The sequence below is a fragment of the Eleutherodactylus coqui genome, chromosome 9 (assembly GCF_035609145.1).
Source record: "Eleutherodactylus coqui strain aEleCoq1 chromosome 9, aEleCoq1.hap1, whole genome shotgun sequence".
Taxonomy (NCBI): Eukaryota; Metazoa; Chordata; class Amphibia; order Anura; family Eleutherodactylidae; genus Eleutherodactylus; species Eleutherodactylus coqui.
In genome coordinates, this window is record NC_089845.1 from 53,537,414 (window position 1) to 53,561,661 (window position 24,248).

General features: G+C 44.0%; 1 protein-coding gene across 3 annotated transcripts in view; it reads left to right on the forward strand.

The window, feature by feature from the left end:
- The window catches only part of RNF144B (ring finger protein 144B), a 46,835-nt gene that overhangs the window by 9,254 nt on the left and 13,333 nt on the right, over positions 1 to 24,248 (forward strand). For 2 of the 3 annotated variants that reach the window (XM_066579419.1, XM_066579421.1), the window contains exons 2-5: positions 6,525 to 6,726; positions 14,790 to 14,894; positions 16,585 to 16,645; positions 20,850 to 21,054. In XM_066579419.1, coding sequence (XP_066435516.1) covers positions 6,562 to 6,726; positions 14,790 to 14,894; positions 16,585 to 16,645; positions 20,850 to 21,054 — 536 coding nt within the window. In that variant the 5' untranslated portion in view covers positions 6,525 to 6,561. The remainder of the gene's footprint in view (positions 1 to 6,524; positions 6,727 to 14,789; positions 14,895 to 16,584; positions 16,646 to 20,849; positions 21,055 to 24,248) is intronic. The other variant, XM_066579420.1, reaches the window with a different exon arrangement.

The following is a 24,248-nucleotide window of genomic DNA, read 5'->3' on the forward strand; positions in this document are numbered from 1 at the left end:
ATCTGTCTTGCTTAGCCGGGCTCTAAATTGCTCACCAGCCTTGCTTGACATGATTGCCTACTGAGAAGCTGGAATACAGATGAACTCCTCTGTATGCCGCATTCTCTCAGTAGCCGGTGAAGAACACATTGTCTGATCTGTGTGCGTGTACTTGCTATTCTAAGTTCTTTGGAGTTGTTTTGTGTGTTTTTCTTTTTTTCTTTTTTTTTAAATATATATATTTTTTAAATCCTGTCTGTTCGTCCGTCTGTCTTTAGTGAGCAAGTGCAGTCTGCCGAACTGTAAGACCACATTCATAGACTGGAAGCTTGCAATGCACCGGAATTTAAAATTGGCCATATATCGGTATCGGATGTTGGAGTGATAGTTTAGTACTAGAGATGAGCGAACGTGCTCGGCCACGCCCCTTTTTTGCCTGAATACCGCGATTTCCGAGTACTTCCGTACTTGGGCGAAAAAATTCGGGGGGCGCCGTGGTGGCACGGGGGGTAGCAGTGGGGAGTGGGGGGGAGAGGGAGAGAGAGAGGGCTCCCCCCTGTTCCCCGCTGCTACCCCCCGCACCGCCACGCCTCTCCCCGCCCCCCGGCGCCCCCCCCCCCCCCGAATCTTTTCACCCGAGTACTGAAGTACTCGAAAATGGCGGTACTCGGGTGCGTAAGTACTCGAAACGGGTACGTTCGCTCATCTCTATTTAGTACTTCTGTTTTATTTACTTTCAAAGACATTGGATTTAATTGCAGCGACTCTTTTTTCCCCCCCTGAAGTAACAACTGGAAGATCAGCCGTATTAGTTGTCATTTTTTAATTTATTTCCATGCTGCTTATATGGCACAAATATGTCTCATAGCACTATATGGAGACATACGTGTTCCTTCCGCTGTAGAGCTCACAACCTAATTTCCCCCTATATCGGACATGCACAGAAGAGCCAATTTACGCTTCCCTGTATAACATCCCGGTGCTGCTGAACGCTGTAGGTTCCGTTCACTAGATCCTTGGTAGCTCTGGGTGGTACATCCTTTGTATGGACTCTTTTTAGTGCTGTACGCTCCATTGTGTAGAATAGCTGGGGAACCCACGGTTGCCTCTTTCGTATTGACTCTGGTACAATATCCCCACGTCTGAACGAGGCCATATTCTGAATACAGCCTGGAGTCTGTCCTGGATATCAGTGTTGAAGTGCCTCTGCCTGCTTCATCATTCCTCATTCTAGTGAACGGAGTCATTCAAATCTCAGATATTTTATTAACCTTGTTGCTACCAGAACAGTTTTCTCAGTTTAAAAGTAATTTTAAAAAGTCTGAATTCTAAAATAAAGAATATCACATTTTACCGTCAAATCCATATATGTTTTAGAAGTATGTTGATGGCACTTGCAAAAATGCCTCCCAGCACTTTACAGTCACGAGTATCACAGTCACCGTCACAAGTGTATATAGGGGTGTGGGGATTTAAATACAGGCTTTGTTTTTCTTTTAACTGAAGAAACTCGGGCCTGTGTCACACGGGTGTGTTTGTGCATGCAGAATGTGTGCGCGCAATAAACAAATAGAGCCGATTGATTTCAGTGGGTTTGTTCACATGCGGGTATTTGGAGTGCGCATTTCGGTCATACAAAAAAATACTCAGCATGCCCTATTTTCCTGCACCTTTGGGCAGGCAAAAACAGCAAATTGAACTCAAACTAATTGGCCATTTCAGTGGGTGAGAGCATTGTTCCCCCCCCCCCCCCCCGCGTGTGCAAAGGCACTCTATTTTGTGTGTGCAAATGGCACAGTAAAAAAATGCACTTGCGCATGCAAATGCACACGTAAATACTCATACGCGCATGTAACACATGCCTAGATATATGGACAAATGTCGATTTTTCAATTAAAGCTTGTCTCACACTGGCGAGAAAATCATGCAAAAGTTGTGCTTTGCAAGACGCACAAATCTCGCACAAATAGATTTTCAATGGAGTCCCACATATGAGCTATGTTTTCCAAAGCCGCGGCACTCTAGAACCAATCAGAGCAATCACTACCAGCCAACGGGAGGGACTCGGACTGTGCCTGCTAGGTAAGTATTGTTTTTTTTTTTCACGTAGTGTAGCTAGGGCTTATTTTTGGGGTGGGGCTTATATTTCAAGTCCCCTGAAAATCAGGGTAGGTCTTACTTAAGGGGAAACCTGGTATACTCATGTTGCAGAAGATTGTCTGCACTGGCACCGCTCCGTGAAGTTTCTCAATGTTTTATTTGTTGTGAACACTTCAATATAACAGTGATATTATGTACTAAGGCCGCCTGCAGGCAGCCGGGTCTGATCCCGCTGCGAGAATTCTCGTAGCAGGATGCAGACCCGTGCCCCTGCAGAGGCCTGCGGCTCACCCGTTCCCGGAGTCAGCTCTGCTCTGCTATGTGCCGGCTGCCGCCCAGACGGTACATGCGCAAAGCGGAGCCGGCCCATCACTAGTGACGTTTCTGTGCGGGCCTCTGCGAGACCCGCCAGACATAGGATATGCCGCAATTTATTTTCACACGGACCAATTGTCCCTGTGTGCAAAGGATTGCATTATCTAATGCAATCCTATGTTAGTGGGCACAGCTGGAAATTCTGCGGGAAATCCTGCCCGTGTTCAGGGGGCCTAAATATGTATAAAATAATGCCTCGCATACACACCTTATTGGCATGCAAAAGCTAGTGCATGGATTGCTTTAGGGCTCATGCCACGGCCATCGCAGAATTCCGCCGCGGGAGAACGTTTTCCCCCCATCTCCATTACTACTATGTAAATCCACAGGAAATAGAACATGCCATGATTTGTTTCATGCGGCGGAAATCTGCGGTAAAATTCCATGTGTCGGCATTGGTGGGTTAGGTTCAACAGAACCTAATGGCTTGGAAATTCCGCCGTGGGAACCGCAGTAAAAATCTGATCGTGGGCATTAGCCCTTAATATCCTACAGATGCTGGAAAGATTAAGACACTCATACAAGTGTTTGTAAAGATGGTGCGTTTTTCAATGCAGCGTTTTAGTGTTTTGTAAATGTTTGCTTGCGTTTTTACTGCATGTTTTGTGCAATAACGCAGGCGAAGCAAGCTGAGGACATCACCTTTTTTTTTCTCCTTCCCCCAGGTGGAATAGTGAGCGGTGTGTTAAATGCTATACAGAGTGTTGCACATTTGGAATTTGTGATGCATATACTCTATTGGAGAAAAAACGAATCGGTTCTGCCATTTTCTTGTGTTTTTTTTTTATTTTTTATTTTTTTAAGAGTTAGGCCTCACGCAAGATTTGAATGTAGTCATACACATGAGCCGCATGTCCTATCTTTGGGCATCACATCGCTCATTGTTTTAAATGGGGCTTACTACCCTGTTTCCCTGAAAATAAGACGCGTCTTATATTAATTTTTTGCTCCCAAATATGCGCTACGTCTTATTTTCAGGGGGTGTCTTATTTCGCCGCGGCAAATCCGTCTGTGGCCGCTAATCCCTCAATTGGCCAGCTTGGTGGACGAAATTTCTCAGAAATCTCGCCCACTTGGGACAGCAAATCTGTCACGGCAAAGCTGGGAGAAGCCGGTGTTGTGGTGCGGATTCACCGGCCACAGAAACGGAAAAGCATGCAGCCAGGTCGCTTCAAAACAAGCGGCTGAGTGCTGTGGGTTTTGAAGCAGCGCTTTCCCGGCAGAAATCTCGCTGTTTATTGCTGTGGCCAAACTGCGAGATTTCCGCTGGAAATACGCTCTGTGAGAACCCAGCCTTAAGAATCACACAGAGCCATAAAAAAATAAGGGCTGTAAAGTAACGTACCTGTCTGCAGACAGAAGTTCCTGTAACACTTGTAAGCAGGGGTGGTATTGCAGCTTCCGGCCACCAGGGGGAGCTCATCACAGCAGACATGTACAGCAGGAACAGAACGTACAGTATGGATTTTTCCAGCCAGCAAGGGGAGCTCACAACAGCACACTTGTACAGCACAGCAGGGACAGGATAACAGCAGACTGTCTGCAGATCTACCTATACATCTGGAGGTAGGAGACAACGGGGATGGCAGCAGGGGACAGGCCTCTTGACTTGCCTGCACACTTTACTATGCCTTACTATCAGGGGGTGCCTTATATTTGGGACTTCAGCAAATTCCAGGAGGTGTCTTATTTTCAGGGGGTGCCTTATTTTCGGGGAAACACGGTAAGCATCACACGGCTGCAGCGGAGGATCTCTACATCCCTGAAGCGATGTGAGACATTCTCGATACAAAAACACAGTGCAGCTGCGGCGATGTCTCATTCGCCTGTGTGACCCCATTTTTGGGGTTCATAGACATGCGAGATTCTTGGTTGCGTGAAACTGGCCTTATGCTACATGTACACAAGCGTGAAATTTGCGTGAGTTTTGTGTATTGCGAGACGTGCGAATATGAACTCCATTCTTTTAAATGGAGTCATACACATGGGTGATGTTTTCCCTCACCTCGATGCTGTCAGGTAAAATTGCTGAATGTCCTTTTTTTAAATTTTTTTTTTTTTTATGTTCCTCGAACGACCTTAAAGACCTCGTATGCCACACTTGCGTGCTGTAGGATGCAATGTTTCCTATTGAAATCAATTGGAAACACTTGCGATCCTCTATCACACGTGAAAATCGGAATTTCACAGAAGTGATGCAAGGCGATTTTTGCTTGAAAAATGCCTCCCATCCATTGTTGAAATGACGAGCACGATAATGGGGTGAGTGTCTCGACTCCATATATGCTCACTAGTGTAAATGCAGTTCTAGGGTGGTTTCACATGTGTCGCAACCTCCTGCTAGAGGTTCGGTCAGAGATGCGGCTGCAATTACCAGAAGAAAAACCGTTGTATGCAGTGCCTTCTATTCCGTATAAAAGCAGCGCACCTGAGTGGAAAGCGGGCGGATCCCATTTTACTCTTGGGGTGCGACAGGTGCTGTTCGGTTCCATCCAGAGACAGCCACGGGATTCCACTTTCCAGTACCGTGAACAGGGCAGGAGAGCAGAATCCCTAGCGCAAATGTGAAAGCGCCCTTAATCATGTAACATAAGGGCTTATTCACAAGGCCGTATGCGTAAACACTGAGTGTATAATGCAGCATTTTACTGCTCTGTGAACCGGGGTATCCCTGCATATGGCAGCGAGTGTGCAGGAAGAAGTGCTTTACCATAGCATGCAATGAACGGTATTTGCCGCTGATCCGCGGTGCGGCCGCCGACCGCGGATTCTGCAATGCTAATCTGTTCATGTGCAGGCGGCCTGAAGCTAAGTAGATGTTATGCTGAGAGCAAAATGTGATCTAACCAGTGGACTTCCATTTATATCACATTAATAAACAAACCTTAATTGTCAGATGACTGATTCAGACAGTATTCTACGATGGAATGCAGAAGTGTCACATTCAGGAAGCCGCTTTCTGAATTATTTGGTAATGCTGTATGCGAGAACAAGCCTCTTCACCTGCACAAATAAGAGGAGCGGTTGAGTCTTCACTCTTGTTTGTTATGTGATGTGGAAATGCTGTTGCTACTATGTAGCTCATGAAATAGGAGCGTGCGGTTATGGCCATATTTACACAGCCCATATTCTCACGCAAGCTTTGTACAAGTTTTACATGGGCTCAACTCTGTATTGGCCGTGTAAATACAGCCTAAGAGTGTTGACTATAAAGGTGATTATTTCCTTAGCGTAGTTTTCCATTTATACGCCCTTGTTGATTTCTACATATCTATTTACTTGTGACTTATGATTATGGACTTATGATCAGTTTAGAACTTTTGCCGTCAGCCTAGACTCCCCAAAATTAGAGACTGAATGTTGTTTTAATATTAAAGGCTTGGGGATCAGCTACAGAGTGTTTACTCTACATCAGTATGTCTAATCTAATGTATCCAATATGGACAAAAGTAGTACAGTAGCTTTTCGTTAACCCTTTCCAGTCCACTGTCTGACATCTAAAGACATTATGATTTAAGGCTGTACAGCTCCAATGTTGGAGGACGTCCATCTGGGTTCTCTTACTGTATATTGCCAGCCTCTCTGCTGTCGGAGCCTATCCAATGTGTCACCTCATGCAGTACTGGCTTTAGCCAGCAGATAGTGCTGTTGTATAATGTCAGAAAAAGAGTAACTTCCCCCCTAGGAAAACCAGGATACAAATTGGATTGGAAAGGGTTAAACGCTTCCTCTTGTGTGGACCACACATCAGTGTTTTATGTGACCCGGTCAATTTGTTACCTGGGTTAATGCCTACTATGTTGGTATTCGGTTCAGGATCATACACTCCTTAATTACTGTTTAGCAGCAGCTATGTATCACTATGTAGCTTCTGGTATTAGTACTTTTGGAATAACTAGAATTTTTAAAGTGCTCATCAGGTTTTATAATTTATTTCTATGGACTCTTTACCTATATTGGTTCCCACCGTCCCTATGCAATGAGCATTTAGATTGCTGATTTGATAGTATTGTTAGACCATATTCCTAGAACTTCATGTTATTGTCTCTAATATTCCATCTTTCTTCCAGTACAGACGGGTAAAGATGTTAACCGTTTAAGACAAGCATGGCTTCTGCTGGTAAAATCTGTCATCATGCCATGATGAGTAGCAGTTCATCTCCTGGGGAATTGGCTCTGGAACCTTTGATTATGTGCAAGCTGTGTCTGTGTGAACATCCCCTTGATATGATGACCACCCTTCGAGAATGCAGCTGTATCTTTTGCACAGCGGTAAGACGTTTGTTTATAATTATTGCTGTCTAATAATATTAGGAGTTTGAGAAGAAACTTCACTAAGAACTTTCTGCCATGTCTAAGGCCCAATGTGCACGGGCGGATTTGATTTGCGGAATCCGTGCGTAAGATTCGTAAATCAAGCTGCCTATAGAGAAGCATGGGGCGTCCGCACTTCATAAAACACCTGCGGATTTGTTTTTATTTGATGTGCGGATGCCATGCGCGGATAATAAATCGTAGCCTGCTCCATTTTACCGCGGATCGTGCACAGATGTGCTCCATTCCTCTCTATGGGAGCTTACGATCTGCAGTGCATCCGCAAACACATTTGCGGATTTGAAGGTTAAGATCAATTTGGGAGGTGGGGAAAAAGCTGGGGGAGTGGGGTTGCAGTTTTCCTCTACGCAGATGATCCGCAGTGCATTCGCGTACATCCGCACGGGGAAAAGAAACGCAATCTGTGATCTCCGGCAAGCAATAATTAAAAAAAATCAATTTAACGATTACTTGCAGTGCATCCGCTGCGGGAATACACATGAAAAATCCGTGCGTGCCATGGACGTGAGGCCTCATGCCTGTTTCAGATCTGTGTTGGAACCCCTGGTCGGACTTTCCGTTACAGATCCAATTCAAAATACTGCATGCAGATTTTTTTTTTTCTGTCCAAAAGCTGTACGGCTGGGCAGAAAGCGTATGGACCCCATTATAGTCAATGGTGTCCGTACGGTGCTGTTCAGTTCTATCCAGAGACCAAACCGTTAAGCCGTTATTATCTCAGACACATCTGTGATCCTGACAGAAGACCCCAACCTACCGCCACCACAGAGATCTGGTGGGCTGAAGGATCTGTGGTGACATCACTGCTGTGGGAGGAGCCATTGTGCAGTTTAGTCGAAAGTACTGTATACTGGATAAACCGACAGCAGCTGCTACCAGTACCTGTGGTGATGTCACTGTCATGTGATCACCTGTGGGTGGAGTAAGGAATCACATGACATGGGGTGATCACTGTATCCATGAGTCTGGTGACGTGTGGAATAGCAGAGCTGTGTGTGTAATGTGTGGGGTCAGGATGGATGTAAATGGATTTACAATGTAGCAGAGCTGTGTGTATGATGTGTTGGGTCAGCGTGCACACAGTAGAGCTGTGTTTTGTAATGTGTGGGAATCAAGATGGATGTACTACAGCTGTTTGTGGCATGTAGTAGAGCTGTGTGTGTAATGCGTGGGGTCAGAATACATGTACTAGAGCTGTGTGGGAATCATAATACATGTACCGTGGTGCATTGCGCCGCCAGAAGCACTGGTTCTATAATTTCCTAATAATTACTAGTATTGTCCCTATCACCCAGTCAGTTGATAGTGAAACCATACACCTGTGGGTAAAAATGCTGCTAAGACTGCATCCACACGGGCTACAAAACATCGCTCATGTGAAAAAACCCATTGGAACCCATGGGCTTCACATTGTAGCGATTGATTCTGTAGCCCGTGCGGATGCAGCCTCAAATCCATGACTATCGGTTTTGTTATAAAAGTGTCTACCAATTGCACTTTACATTCAAAACTCTTGAGTAGAACACATTTCCTTGTCCCACAAACAGTATGTGATCAAAAAGGTAAAAGCAAAGTATTTTATTAGCTATACTAGAAGAGAAGTTTTTTGGGTCAAAGTAGGCACAACCTTCTAGTCACTGAAGGGACTTATACTTTCTGATATTCAGAGGCTTACAAAAATTTAGTCTGCCAGTGATCTGGATAGCGGAAAATGGTTTTCAGTTATTAGCATCTAGCTTGGATACATTCATTTCCCTCTGCAGTGGGATACTGGCTCCTGGATTGGAGAGTATTCGGTAAAAGCCAAAATAGTATGCATACTCAATATAATTTTCAGTGTATGAATCAAGTCTATTTAGCCTCGCTTGTCTAAACCGTGGGCAGCATGAATAGTCCTTTATGCTTGTGTTATTTTAGTGTTTTATAGCATCCTGACAAATTGTGCAAAAATGCAAACCGACTCCCTTATTCAATACATTAGTAGAACAGCACCAGGCTATATGGCTGTATACATTTTAGGCAGCTTAAGTGTATATTTCTCTCATGTACATTGCTGGCCATTATACGCCTTATCCATCATCTGTTACTGACACTAAGCCAAGTAAATTCTTAATGCTATCCATGGCTCATTGCTAGTAAATGATTTCAGTGAGAGCTGTACCTGCAGTTACAAGCATTGGCCACTACACAGCCGTCAATGCATCTGCTTCCACTCTGACACTAATGTATTTGTGGTGCTGTCAGCTGATCGACGGAGATCCCAAGTGACTGACCCCAGCCGATCAACTATTAATGACCTAACCTTGAGGATAGAAAGCCCATTTTAAGCACATTTTAGATAACTATGTATTAATAATGTGCACATTGACCCAGGCACCACAACTGTCAGTCAGTGGGTTCATTATCATTTTCAAGGGAGATTTTATTATCAGTCCATTATTAGAAAGTTTGCAAACTGGTCACATAGTTTTCGAGAAATAACTAGGCTATCCCGTGATAGCAGTGCATTTTACTATGAGGAAACGCAATATTTAGTAGTAGGGCAGATTTAAATCGATTTCTTCTTACTTAATTACTGCCACAACCTGGCCTGAAGACCACTACACATGGCACTTTGCTAACAGTTGGGTCCAGAAGTATTACATATATACACACACTCCTTTAAAAAAGTTATAGATGATTTTTAAAGTCCTTGAATTAAAGCTGAAAAGTCTGCACTTCATTAGCATATTAATGGCTAGGTTTCAAATCCATTGTAGTGGTGTACATAGGCTAAATTCTAAAAAATTGTCACTTTCCAAATACTTCAGGACCCAGCTACTAGCAAAGAGCCATATGTATATTTTATCCCCTTAGTAACCAAGCCAAATTTTGAAAATCTGACCTGTCTCACTTTAACATAGAATAACTCCATAAGGCTGCCTGCACACGGGCGGAAATCCCGCGGTGAGATTATCTGCGGGATTTCCGCCACTGAAAGCCTGCACAGGAGTGCATTACAATACGCACTCCTATGCAGACGGCCGCGGTTTGGCCGCGCGGTAAACAAACCGCGGCATGTACTACTTCTGTGCGGGGCTTGCAGAGCCTCGCACAGAAACGTCACTCACCCGGCCGCCGGCTCCGGTCTGCGCATGCGCCAGCTGGCACAAGAAAGAGCCGGGGCCGCCAGGCGCGGGTGAGTACGCGCTCCTCCCTGCAGGTGCTGGGGTCGGGTCCCGCGGCGAGAATTCTCGCCGCCGGATCCAACCCACCCGTCTGCAGGCGGCCTAAAGGATTTGCATATCCAAGTGCTTCTGACATTTGTTTTTTCACCACATATTGTACTTCATTTAGGTGGTAAAAACAGACCCGTAGAATTTGTGTATATTTATTTAAAGCGCCAAAATTGGGAACATTTAGAAAAATTGTCTTTTTTTTCACATTTTCAATTGCAGTTTCTCAAATATGTGTAAACATACTGTACAAATTTTTGCTAAGATATACATTTCCATCTGTTTACTTTATTCTGGACACACATTTGAAAAAACTGTTTTGTTTTTTTGTTTAACCATTTAGAAGACTAAAGACTCATTTAGACACAACGATTATAGCTCAAAATTCGCTCAAAAGCCGTCTTTTGAGCGATAATCGTTGTCTAAATGGGCTTTTAAAAATTTAACATTACTTATCAACATTTTGAGGAACACTTTGTTTTCCTACACCAAGCCAAGATTGCAAAGACTCATAGATGTCAGAATGTTAGATACCCCCACAAATGACCACATTTTAAAAACTACAGCCCTTAACATATTCACTGAGGGATGTCATGAGTATTTTGACCCCACAGTTTTTTTTCTTTCAGGAGTTAGTGCAATTTGTCCCGTATTCAGAAACATACCCATTATGGCCCTAATATTAGGTCTGTATGCACAACGGGGCCCAAACCGATAGGAGCAGCCGGTGGCTTTCAGGTCAGACATTTTGCTTGAAGGTGATTTAGGCCCCGTTGCCCACTTGTAGAACCCTTTAGTGGCCAAAATGATGGAGAAACCCCAGAAATGACCCCATTTTGAAAACCAGACCCCTTATTAAATTCATCTAGGGGTGTGCTGCATATTTTGACCCCACAATTTTTTAATGCATCTAAGCAAAGCAGAGAGAAAAAATTTAAATTTTCATTTTTTTTTTGCCATTTGTGTCATATTAAAAACTTTATGTACAGCATAAATAGGAATGAAGAGTTTCACTCCAAAATGGATACCCCTGTTTGTCCCGTGTTCAGGGCACAACTGAATATTTATTCAGTTGTGCCCTGAACACGGGACAAACAGGGGTATCCATTGCACACTTTTGCAGAAAAAAAATTGACTGCCTAAAAATAATCCCCCTTCCCCCGTTCCTCTTGACATTTCCTAAATCTTAGATAAAACTAATAATGTAAACTGTGTGGTATGTCCGAAGACAGGGGTAATTACAGAGGCCTGGTTGTAATGGGCACTCTGGGCAATAAAACCGGGTATCCCTCCTCAGTGGCACTTTTTTGGGGGGTATTTCTTGACCTCTATGGCAAGGATAGGGTGTAAAAAGTGGCGCTGTGAGTCTTCGTAGCTTGCTGAGGTGCGTCGATCTCGCACAGAAGGCACTCAACAAGCTGAGTGTTATCCATTGGATGACGCTGATCGTGTGACCGGGGGTTGGATATCCCAGCCCCCCATGACTGCTTCAGATCCTCTGCCCACATGGCTTTAATCCCCAGAGTGAGCGTGTTTTTACAGCCCTGGGGATTAAGGCTGCTTTCACACGGGCTACAAAATCGCGCATTTTTTTCGTGATGCGACAATGCTACAAACCGCATGTATGAGAAGCCCACGGTTTCCTATGGGTTCTTTCACATAAGCGATGTTTTGTAGGCTGCTACATTGCGAGAATAAGAAATTGTGGCATGCTCTATACAGCCGCTATTTGCATTTTTTCTATGGAGCCTTTCCTTTCTATTGCATTGCATGAAAACATGGTTTTCGTGTGGTGCGATGCAACATTTACAGTAGGAAATCCTACTGTAAAAGCCCTAAACTAAGCCCTAGCTGCAGGGGAAAAAAAAGAGAAAATGCATCACTTAAGAGGCGCTGTCAGCTCCGACACGTGTGTCTCCTTTACCTCTGGCACTTATCTTCAGTTTTCTGCCAGCGGTTCTTGAATTCAGCCTCCAGGAAGTGCTGGCTGTGATTGGCTGAGCCACGGTGCTCATGAACCAATCTGAGCCAGCCCTTTCCACCCCCGAAAATCCTCGCATGTGGTGCTACAATGTTGCTCGACTTTGTAGCAACACAATTGCGTTATGGCCGCAAGAAAACGCAGCAGTATCACATGGACCACCGACGCGATATCGTTGAGATTTTCTCGCATCCATATCTTGTTGCCCGTGAGGAAGCGGCCTATAGCCCACTAAAGCAGGACGTAAAAAAGTCTATACGGTGGTCGCTAAGGGATTAAACACATGTTAACCCCAGGAGCCTTCACTAGGCCAAGGGCTAGTATGGCAACAATCGGCACCCCATGATTGCATCACAAAGGGGAGATGGTGAGCTGGAGGATTAACAGCACGTGTAAGCTGTCAAATAACCAACACTCGCCAGGTATGCAGCGACCTCAGCTGGTGATCCTCCTTCGTTCCCACCTATAACATACATATACATTGCAGAGCGGGAGAGGGTTAATACACAGAATTATTGTTGGTGAACCCATGCTTGTATACCAGGGGATTATTACTTCAGCAATTCCCTAATATTCCTTGATGGATAGTGACTCTGTACTGACTGCCACCTTGGCTTTCTTGGCAATTTCTCTGTAGGACAGACCTACACCTTCTAAGGGTTATAATTATCGGTCTGTCTTTTGGTTGTCCTTTTCTTGCCATTATGATAGCGATGTGCTCTATCCTGAAGAGCGAAACTGTTCAAATCCTGCCCTAGAGGGGTTGTAATACAGTCTGTTCCAACATTGGTTATATAGAATCTGGGGGTATGAAAGTAATCTACAAAAGTTGAGACACCAGCAGGAATAGTTTGCATCCAATTTCAAACCATGATTTGCTTTCTGCGCTGCGGAGCAGATATCCTTGATGTGTCCCTGAAAAAGCCCTTTGGTTAAAATCATAAATTCAGACTATTATTGTATTTCAGGTTAACATTTCATAATAGTTTTATGTCTTTAACTACTTTTGAACCATTTCATGTTAATTTCCTGGACTTGAACTGTGTTAATGTAAAAAAATAACTGGAAAAAATTGAGGTGTTCTAAAACTTTTAACATGTAGTGTAAGCAAATAATTTTATTTTCCAAAATTCACCCTCAGGACTGCTGGTTTCAGTGACCAGTATGCTTGCTCAACCATACTTCATGAATTTTATGTGTGTTCTTTGCAATTACATTCTGCATTTGATTTCATCTTTCCTGTTTAGATTTTATGTCACATTCAGTTTTCATTTTCTTTTTCATTATGGATACAAATAGAAGGCTTTATGTAATTCGTGTTTATGCCAGCATTCATAAAATTACAGCAGGACCATGAAGCCACACATTGAATGAAGGTACTTTAGGCAATGTCAGTCGGTAATGACGAGACTCATCTATGTGTCAAGTTCATAGTAAATTACTTGAGAGGCCTCTTAAATAAAAGAATAGACCAGAATATGAGAGGATAAGAATCTTGCTTAGTTATCAGGAATTATACTTGAATATATGGCAATACATCATATGTGCAGGACTGCATGAATGATTTTATGCTTTTATCTACAATTCACTCTTTCCAATCCAATTTATATCCTGGTTTTCCTAGGGGGCTTACTCTTTTTCTGCTGTTATAAAACGGTGCTATCTGCTGGCTAAAGCCGGTACTGCATGAGGTGACACGTTGGATAGACTCCGACAGCAGAGAGGCTGGCAATATACAGTAAGAGAACCCCCACAATTGTCTTTCAACATCGGAGCTGTACAGCCTTAAATCATAATGTTTTTAGACGTCAGACAGTGGATTGGAAAGGGTTAATTAAAAGATAGAAATTGCTGAAAATATCAGTGTCATTTAGCAATGTACAGGATAAGCCAGTCTTCAACAGCATGAGTCTGTACATAGGTTTTTGTAACTAAAGTTCAATAGACAGGAGTCAGGCCTCCCTCACACAGGCGTTTGCAGAAACGCAGTGTTTTTCAACGCTACCTTTACTGCGGTTTCAGCAGTGTTGTCGGGCATTTTTGACAGCACAGCTTAAAATGCAGCCAAAGAAAAAAAAATTCAATACCCGCCTAGCTGGTGCTGTCTGGGTTCTTGTCGCTGTTCTCCGGAGCTCCATGCAGGATGCTGGCCACTTGTCATGGCCAACAAAGCATCTATTGCTAGTGACGGGGATTGAAATCCTCGCCTCCAGCAAGAGATTGCTGTGATTGTCTGAGCCAGCTGAGTGTCAGCTGGCTCAGCGAATCACAGCCAGTGCTGGATGCACTAATCACAGCCATTCATTGAACCCCTCTTTCACTTTGTCATTTCCGTCTGTCTGTTTCATCCTCTTCTAACCCCATGCAAACGGTCAGAAATAGATTTTTTTAAGACCTCAATAAGTTGTGAATAGAGATGAGCGAGCATACTTGCTAAGGACAATTACTCGATTGAGCATTGCCCTTAGCGAGTACCTGCCCGCTCGGAAGAAAAGGTTTGGCTGACAGCGACAGGCGGGGAGCGGCGGGGGAGAGCGTGGAGGAATGGAGGGGAGATCTCTCTCTCCCTCTCTCCCCTGCGCTCACCCCCTCTCACTGCCGCAACTCGCCTCTCACCGCACCGACAGCCGAACCTTTTCTTCCAAACGGGCAGGTACTCGCTAAGGGCAATGCTCAATCGAGTAATTGTCCTTAGCAAGGTATGTTCACTCATCTCTAGTTGTGAATATGGTAATGTTAGATAACGAGAATTGCACATCTACGCTTTTCGTGACCAAGTGATTTTTTTTTTTGTCCCCTTCTAGTGCCTCAGGCAATATGTACAGTTGGCAGTTCGTGAAGGATTTGGTTCTCCCATCACTTGCCCAGACATGGTGTGCTCAAACCGGGGTTCCCTTCAGGAATCAGAGGTACTGACATCTAAACTACTTCCTCTTTGGATCAACGCCTCCATTTTTAATAAACTGTTAGTTATTTTGCTTACCACTAATATGTAACTGGCATCCATCCATCATTGCTTTGGAAGTCATAAGCAATGGAGTTCTTGTTCCTTTTTCTGCCTTAAGTTAATGTTTGCTTTTACATCGGCTCAGTCAGCCTGTGCTATTTCTATCCACATCAACATATCTTAAACTTCACATCTAGAAACTTTTAAGCTACTGGTGTGCCTTATAACCCCTTCTATGACATATTCCTGGTACACACATAACGCAATGGATTGAGGAATGCTAAATGCCCACACAACGTCTAGTATCCACAATCGGGCCTCATTCAAACTCCAATAACTCACGTCACCTTGCCATGAGCATGCTGGCCAGTATTCAGCGTCACTCACAAGGAACACCTTACAACTTGTACAGATGGACTTTCCCAAGATGTCACTGGAGGTAACGCCACTTCATAATCCCTTTAGATGCCACTGTCCCATTACTTTATTGCCAGGTAGGCATATTTAATGTATAAGGGTATGTTTACATGGGGCGGAAATATTATGACATTTCTGCAGTAGAGGATTCCGCTGTAAATTCTGCAGCATTTCCGCATCCAAAAGAGAGTCCAAATCTGCACCATTGGTGCCGATTTTGAGTCCAAATCGGCTGGATGTCTACAGCTGATTTCAGCAGAAATAGCGCTCCCCTTGCTCCCAATTCTTTGTACTATCAGTGCAGCCTTTCTCCCGGAAGCCTCTAGTGAGCACAGCACTGCTGGTCATGTGATGCCACCGCCGTCGCACCTGACCAACAGCGCTGCGCTCACTACAGGCCACCTGGTACTGGTAAAAAGGCTGTGCTTGTAGTGTGAAGAATTAGGAGTGTTGTACCTGCTGTAATCTGCTGCACGTACGCAGCTGATTTTGAATCAAAATCTGCACCAATGATCTGGATTTTGACTCTTTTGGATATGTAAATGCTATGAAATTGGCTGTAGAATTTTCAGCTGCAGAATTCTGCAGCATTTCTGCCCCATGTGAATGTACCTTAATGAATATCCTCAGTCATTAAAGGGGTAATACCATCATAGCTAGTTATCCCTTATCTGTGAATTGTGATCGGGAGGTGCTACTGCTGAGACCACTGATTTTGAGATTGCAGGCCTGGCGCATCCCAAAGTGTGGGCAATGGAGGACATACATGCACACCTCCACTATATGCTCTTCTATTGGACCGCTGAATATGGAAAAACACATCCTTTTATCTTGGGCTATGTCACGTTTACTCTTTTGGCCTCTGTTTAACGTATATGCCCCAACGTGTATGTTGAATAGAGGCTGTAATGATGCCTAACAGTGGCATCCATCACCTATAGGCTATGATGACATTCGTTTAACATGTATGTCACGAGCTTTTCATGATGGATTTGTTAAACTTGTGCCATTACAGGCTATGGGCGACATCTGTTTAATGCATCCGTTAACCATAGGCTGTAATGGCATTTTTTGGCAACTGTTACATCATGAAAGGCTTATGACATGTATGTGTTTAGCTATTGCCATGCAATGACGTTCTGCAGGGTTGCTCGGAGTACGTTTTTCATACAGTTAGTGCTTCTGTAAAGCTAATGAATGCTGGACCCTTTTATGTTTTTCTTCTTTTTTCTTAGATTGCTTGCTTAGTATCCATTGAACAGCTGCATTTGTTTCAGCAGTTAAAACTTGAACGAGGTATGTCCTTTTTAGTCTCTGAAGTAACGTGTGTATATACAGTACTAGTAGAAAGCCCATCCCAGGGCAGTGACTGCAATATAAATATTTAGATGTATATCTCTATCCATGCTCGAAAAATTATTCAATGGAATTGGGAATAATCGTTATAATACAAAGTCGTCGGCTGTTTTTAGAATAAACAAAATACCCCGTGCAAGCCAACATGGAGGTCCCTTCTGTGTGTTGCCCCACTGGATTGCTTTTGTAGACATGATCAGAATTATTCAAAAGCCTCCGCGCTCTTTTTTTTTTTTTTTTTTTTTAATCTAATTAAGATTTCCCAGTAAACATTCCAATGAAGTTTGCTGCACGGGATTGGTCATGGAAAATTATCCCAGCACCACATGCTTCTGAAAGCTTTTGAAAAGAAAAGCTTTGTTGCCCAAAGCGACCAATTGCAGCTTTCATTTCACCCCAGCAGCATAATAAATGAAAGCTGCGCTGTGATTGGTTGCTATAGGCAACGCAGATTCTTTTTGGACAGCTTTCATAAGTGTGTGGTGCCGGCTACTGTGGCCCACTCTGTAGATGCTATGGTGTTGATTGATTGTGTGATATAGCGTGTAGTAGTACATAATACATCTACATGAGAGCAGAAGTAAGCCTGCACCATCCTGCAGGAATCGGCTGTCACTGACAGCTGGCCTCCCGCTGCAACAACGGGGATCAGTGAGAACACTGATGCCTGCTGTTAACTTCTTACATACTGTAATCAATGTAGATCGTGTCATGTAAAAGGTTCTGTGACATAATCAGCCCTCCGTTATGTAATTGTGAAGGGTCAATGGCTTGCCATGGTCTGTAATTTCTATGATGAGCTATTTTTAAATGCACTGTAGGGACCCTTCACTTTCTGTATCTTTTTCCTCTGACTAGACACCATCTTGGAAGCCCTGCTAGCTTTCCCCGTGCTCTCACCTGATAGGGTCTGACGGGCTGTCAGCGCAGTCTACTATCTGTGGAGGGAAGGGGGAATCCAGTGGTGCTCAGAGAGCCTCCTATAGAGGGATGAAGGAGCGCCAGGCTGTCAGCTCTGTGTGCCTCTGGCAGAGGAGGAGGAGGGAGGAGTGCAGGAACCCCGTACAGCGAAGGACTCTGTGAAACATTTGGGGAGCCCTTTCACCGGCTCTCTTCTGGTCATGCTGACCTCTCCAGTGGATCAGCTGTGCTCCTGGCAGTGAGTGGTCCGCATGACTGAGTTGGTTAGGAGAACAGCAGCGCGTGGAGCCAACGGCTGTTCTTCTCATATCAACGTTTCTTAGCAATGCGCCACTCTTCCTAACCGAGCTAGGCTGCAATTAGCTGCAGACTTAACATTGGGAATTGAGATCGGCTCTAACAGGGAGCTCACTGTATCAAACTATAATTTTAGGATTTTACGGCAGTGGTGAGGTTGGTACAAATCCACTGACCCCAAAATCAGCCACCAGAGGTCTCGCAAAGGGGTCAAAGAATGGTGCAGGAAAAAGCCTGTAGGCTTATTTATATTAGTTTGTTCAATGAAAAGTTTATGCAATTTTGTGAAATATTTTGAGGGTCTTAATTAGAGATGAGCGAGCATACTCGCTAAGGCTAACTACTCGAGCGAGTAGTGCCTTAGTCGAGTATCTGCCCGCTCGTCTCTAAAGATTCGGCTGCCGGCGCGGGTGACAGGTGAGTTGCGGCGCAGAGCGGGGGGGGGGGGGGGGGGGGGAGGGGGGGGGCTCTTAGGTTTCATTATAGGGTTTCTAAAACTAACAAAAAATTGGTGACTATGGGCAAATGTTTCACTTATTTGCATTATATAGTAACATAGTATGCTAGGCTGAAAATAGACAAATGTCCATCCAGTTTGTTTCCACTCCCCCAATGTTGACCAGAGGAAGGCACAAAAAAAGAGAGAAAAGCCAATTTACCCCATTTTGGGTAAAAAAGTCTCCCTGACTCCATAATGGCAGTCAGAATAATCCCTGGATCAACACTCTTTTTAGATTTTGATAAATAGCGATTTTGTATATTAATGCCTTACCATTTTCAAGATCTTTGAGCTATGTTTTTTTTTATAGCTGGGTTTGCTACATTGTATGCAGTAAGTCTTGGGTGCAGGCTGTTTAGCAAACACTGCAAAGTGAGTAGAATCAAGTGTGTACAGGTTTTGAGCCTTTGGATAGCTCCCACGGTGGTAAAACACTCCGTGATCCACATAGCATTTTACACATATCTCCATATGAATGAGGCCTTACTGTCGCAACTATTTTGGAGGAGAGACTTATTGTGAACAAGACGCTGCCTAACATAACTAAGGGCTCGTTTACACCAGCATTCCACTTGCGTTCAGACTTTCCATATCACCGTTATGTTTTTGGAGCAGAGAAATGGAATCAAAATGGAACTAAATTGTTCCATTCGCCCTGCCCCATTGATTTCAATTTTTTCTAAGCAGAAAACAAATGGAAAGCTTTGTTTGCTTCCTTTCCTTTTATAGGTTTCTGTTTTTAGCAATACAAACAGTTCTGAAGACTGTGCTGTTGAGTTAAAAAAAGTAAACCGAACAGAACTGAGCGAACTGAAAGCTTTTTGTTTTTTAAAAAGCCCATTGCAATCAATGGTGATAAAAAAAAACAAAACATTTAATTCCATTTGAATTCTGCCTCTTGATTCCAAAAATGGGACCGAGATTGAAAGCCGGCATGCAGGCTAAACACTTGTGTGAACGAGCCCTTGCATTGACATTTATGCAGGTAAAGTCACATGCAACTTGCCACCAAAGATTCAACAAGTTTGGATTTTTTCGGTTCTCATTGTAGGTGTGTTATATTATGTATTGCAACGCAGCCACATTGATATTCATTAGATACAATTTTGCACTAGTCGTGTCACATGACCAAAGTTACTGTGTTTACCATGTAGCCTATCATCTCTTTATTCCAGGTTCATACTGCTTTAGGCCCCCTGTCCACGGCCATGACGGAATATCGCTAGCGATATTTCTGCCGCGGGGGAGCAGGGGGGAGAGCTGTCAGGTCTCCGCAGTGAGCCTATCTGACTGATGGGCTCACCGTAGAGAATCGCAGCATGCCGCGATTTGAATCCCGCGAGCGGAGAATCGCTATGATTCTCCGCTCGTGGATGTCGGATTATCGCCGCAGATAACGCAATGAACTATCACCCATGGACAGGAGCCCTTAGGCTTTGTTCAAACTTGGAATGCAATACAGTCTTCATTGCCCATAGCAACCAATCACAGAACAGCTTTCATTTCTTCAAGTTCTCTTGAAAAGTAAAAGCTGTGCTGTGATTATATGTTCATTTGCATACGCTAAAAAAATCTCCTGACACATGCAGAGAACTTAAATGGGCTGTGCCAGAATTAAAAATTATTCCCCTATTAGGGGCTAACTTTTAGGCTTGAAACCTTTCAAACCCGCTTTCTCTGCAATGGTGGCGATCCTGATAGTCAGACCCCCACCAATCTGAAAATTTATAACTTAGACACAGGATAGGGGACAATTTTCAATCCCGGCATAACCCCTCTAAAGATCCATAGCGCCACATTGTATAAAACATTTGTATACTACGTGGCAAACTACATAGGAAAGCACAGCTGGTATACCAGCTCAACAGATGCCAAAAAGTAACTCTTTTGGCAGCTGCTGGGCCTATAGTAGACTATGACCTTTTAGACGTATGAGCTAGGACCATTTCTCTGCACATCCTGTAATCATAGATACTAAACATAATCTTAGGCCGCCTGCAGACGGGCAGGATTTCCGCCGTTGTAAGCCTGCATAGGATTGCGTTAACAAACGCAATCCTATCCAGACGGCCACGGTTTGGCCGCGCGAAATCTCGCGCGGCAAACAAACCGCAGCATACTTTATTTCTGTGCGGGACACATGAAAGAGCCGTGGCTGCGGGGCGCAGGGGAATACGCGCTGCTCTCTGCAGGTGCTCGGGTTAGGTCCCGCCGGATCCGACCCAAGCGTCTGCAGGCAGCCTTATGCTTACAGAACAGCCGACCTCCTACTGTATGGCTGATGGTTGTTTCCTTGCCTATCTCTTCTCTGCATTGTATTAATGCACCCAAATATATAGCATGATATTCTATAACTAAACTGTGTAAATGAGTCACCTGTTTACACGGTATAATGTAAAAGCTTTGTTTCTTGCTATTCTCTTTCAGAGGTTCACCTTGACCCTTGCCGAACATGGTGTCCTACTGCAGACTGCCAAACGGTATGCCAAGTTGAGCTGAGTGATTCTGACTTGCCTGTATCAGTGGACTGCCATGTTTGCCATATAAAGTTTTGTTCTGCATGCAAAAGGACATGGCACCCGGAGCACACGTGTCAAGAGATGCAGCCAGTGACTGTAAAACCGGAAAAAGGGTAACTTGATTTTAAATGGCATTATTGTGATGACTAAGTTACATAGCTATTACAATTTAAAAAATACATACTGTATGTTCATGAAGTTCAACCAAAGGATGGGAAAGGACGGAGCTGAAATGGATGTGGCGAGCAAGAGTTCTGTGTTAGAACGTGTTAATGTTTACTTCTAAGAAATTGTGTAAGCCTTTTACATCAGATGTTCCTTCTGTGACCTGCTCCTGAAGTTGGCTATTCCACAGATTCAAAGCTCTTATGGTAAAAAAGCCTTGTTGGCTTTGGTGATTAAACCCTTTTTTTTTTCTTCCAGTTGGAAGATGTTCCCCCTTGTGTCTGAAGGGGTTTTACATGGAACAGCTTTCATCATATCGTAGTCCATTTATATACTTATAGAAATGTGATCGTGTCCCCTCTTAGATGCCTCTTCTCAAGACTCATTTTAATCTTTCCTCATAACTAAAATTTAGAGATGAGCGAGCATACTTGGTAAGGACAGATACTCGAGCAAGTTTCGTCCTTACCGAGTACCTGCTCACTCCTGCAACATGGCGCTCACCTCCGCCTTCATCCGAATCTTGGCGAGCAGGCAGGTACTCGATAAGGACGAAACTCACTCGAGTATCTGTCCTTACCAAGTATGCTCGCTCATCTCTACTAAAATTCTCCCTACCCTTTATCAGTTTAGTTGCTGCTCTTTGTCTCGTTACTAACTATGGGGAATACTTTCCCAGAACTAAATTTCAAATTCCAGATGATGCCACACCAATGCTTTGTACAATGGTAACATTACATCCAGGTCCCATGAATCCATGCCCCTTTTAGTATACAACAATACCCTCATGATTGACTTTCACAAGCCAAATTATCATGGCTAGACCACCATGTTAGAACTCCTCCAAAACTGCAGGTCTTGTGAAGTGTTTCTAGTATGCAGTAGTTAGTACCTACCAAAAGTGTTAGAAGAAGGCCAATCAGTAAATCAACAGGGTAATAGATATGTGAGGAGTGCAGGCTAACCAGTCTGGGCCCATCCTACTGTAGCACAAACGGCTGAAAACGTTAATGCCGGTTATCATAGAAAGGTGTCGTACGCACAGTGCATTGCAGCTTTCTGCATATTGCACTTGATGAATCTCCATGCTGACTCCCATCCACCAGTGAAAGCACTTAGAGTGGACACATGGGGATCAGAACTGGATCAAAGCACAATGCAGGAAGGTGGCCTTGTCCTGATGAATCACATTCTCTTACATCATATGGATGGTTGTGTGCATTGCTTACCTGGGTCAGAGAGGACACCAGGATGCAATATGAGAAGTCAAGAAGGTGAAGGAAGTGCGATACTTTGGGAAATCTTGGGTCCAAGCATACGTGTGGATCTTACGTTGACACCTGCTCCAACCTAAACATTATTGTAGAGTCTAGACCAAGTGCACCCCTTCATGTATGTCTTATTCCCTAATAGCAATGCTGTTTTAGTGGCTACACAATATTAGTCGGATAGTTTTAATGTTCTAGATAATTAGTGTAGCTCTTAAATTTACATTTTCTACTTTCTAACGTGACCTTGAGACGTGTAAACTAAAATCGTATCCCTGCCCAGAACACTACTGGCCTGAAACAAACTGGCTTCAGCATATTTAGAAGCATAGTGTCCCTTTGACACACAGCAACTTCTCTTTGCTATATTCCAGAGAGATGCTTTTGTGACGTAACTGGATTTTCTGGGGAAATTTTTATGTCTGGGTCTGTGTGGCTTTTCTGTATATAATAATTCTGTGCTTGCTTTCATTACTCTGTATAAAGGCATGTTCTCAGTCATTCAAATGGTACTAATTTTAAATGATTCAGAGATCAGCTATCTAGTCATTTAGATATCAACTATCTTGCCTGAAAGCCCCTAGACAAATGGACACTCCCTAGAGCATGCATGTGTTCTGAAGGCAGACAGAGGAGAAAGCGGCTGCCAGAGTGGCTTATCTCCCTGAGAACAAAGTTTGGTCAGTTGAAATCCAATGGACTGTTTTTTGTTTTGTTTTTCTTCATTTCCCTCAACATCAGGAGTATTGTGAGGCCACCATCAGGGCTGTGGAATCAGTAAGCAAAACCTCCAACTCCTCAATTTTCCCAGACTCAGACTCCCTTCATATGGAACTCATGTTTTTTAAGTGATAAATTTACTTATTAAATGGTAACATCGGACTTTTCATCACCATTAGGCCTTGGTCAGGTGTAAACCACGCTGCTATAGGTACCAACAGGTTTATATGGAAGCATTCCCCTGGACCCTTTTTTGAGAAGCGCAGAACCTGCACTTCTAAAAGAAAACAGACAGCAAGTGCTGAATCGCCCGTCGCCTCCGTGGTGCGCAGCGTGTTTTCCTTGGGAGCCCTGGAAGCACGCAGCCCAGACCATGGATGTGTGATCGGCTGCTTCACGGAGCTAGAAGCGGCCCGATCACGCGATCTTTTTTAGGGTGACAGCAGCGTGGTTTACACATTGCTTAGCAGTGTGTAAACTTCGCTCATCTGACAGAGCCCTTATGATAAAATTATTAAAGGGGTTGTCCCGCGAAACAAAGTGGGTCTATACACTTCTGTATGGCCATATTAATGCACTTTGTAATGTACATTGTGCATTAATTATGAGCCATACAGAAGTTATTCACTTACCTGTTCCGTTGCTAGCGTCCTCGTCTCCATGGTGCCGTCTAATTTTCAGCGTCTAATCGCCCGATTAGACGCGCTTGCGCAGTCCGGTCTTCTCCCTTCTGAATGGGGCCGCTCGTGCCAGAGAGCTGCTCCTCGTAGCTCCGCCCCGTCACGTGTGCCGATTCCAGCCAATCAGGAGGCTGGAATCGGCAATGGACCGCACAGAAGACCTGCGGTCCACCGAGGGTGAAGATCCCGGCGGCCATCTTCGCAAGGTAAGTAAGAAGTCACTGGAGTGCGGGGATTCGGGTAAGTACTATCCGTTTTTTTTGTTTTTTTTTAAACCCCTGCATCGGGTTTGTCTCACGCCGAACGGGGGGGGGGGGGGGCTATTGAAAAAAAAAAACAAACCCGTTTCGGCGCGGGACAACCCCTTTAAGCTATTCAAATAAAACAAAAAATATATTTATTGGAATGCAATTTCAGAATACAAAACTTTACTAAAGTGTAAATATGTAATACCCTATGCAGAATTTGGTTGTA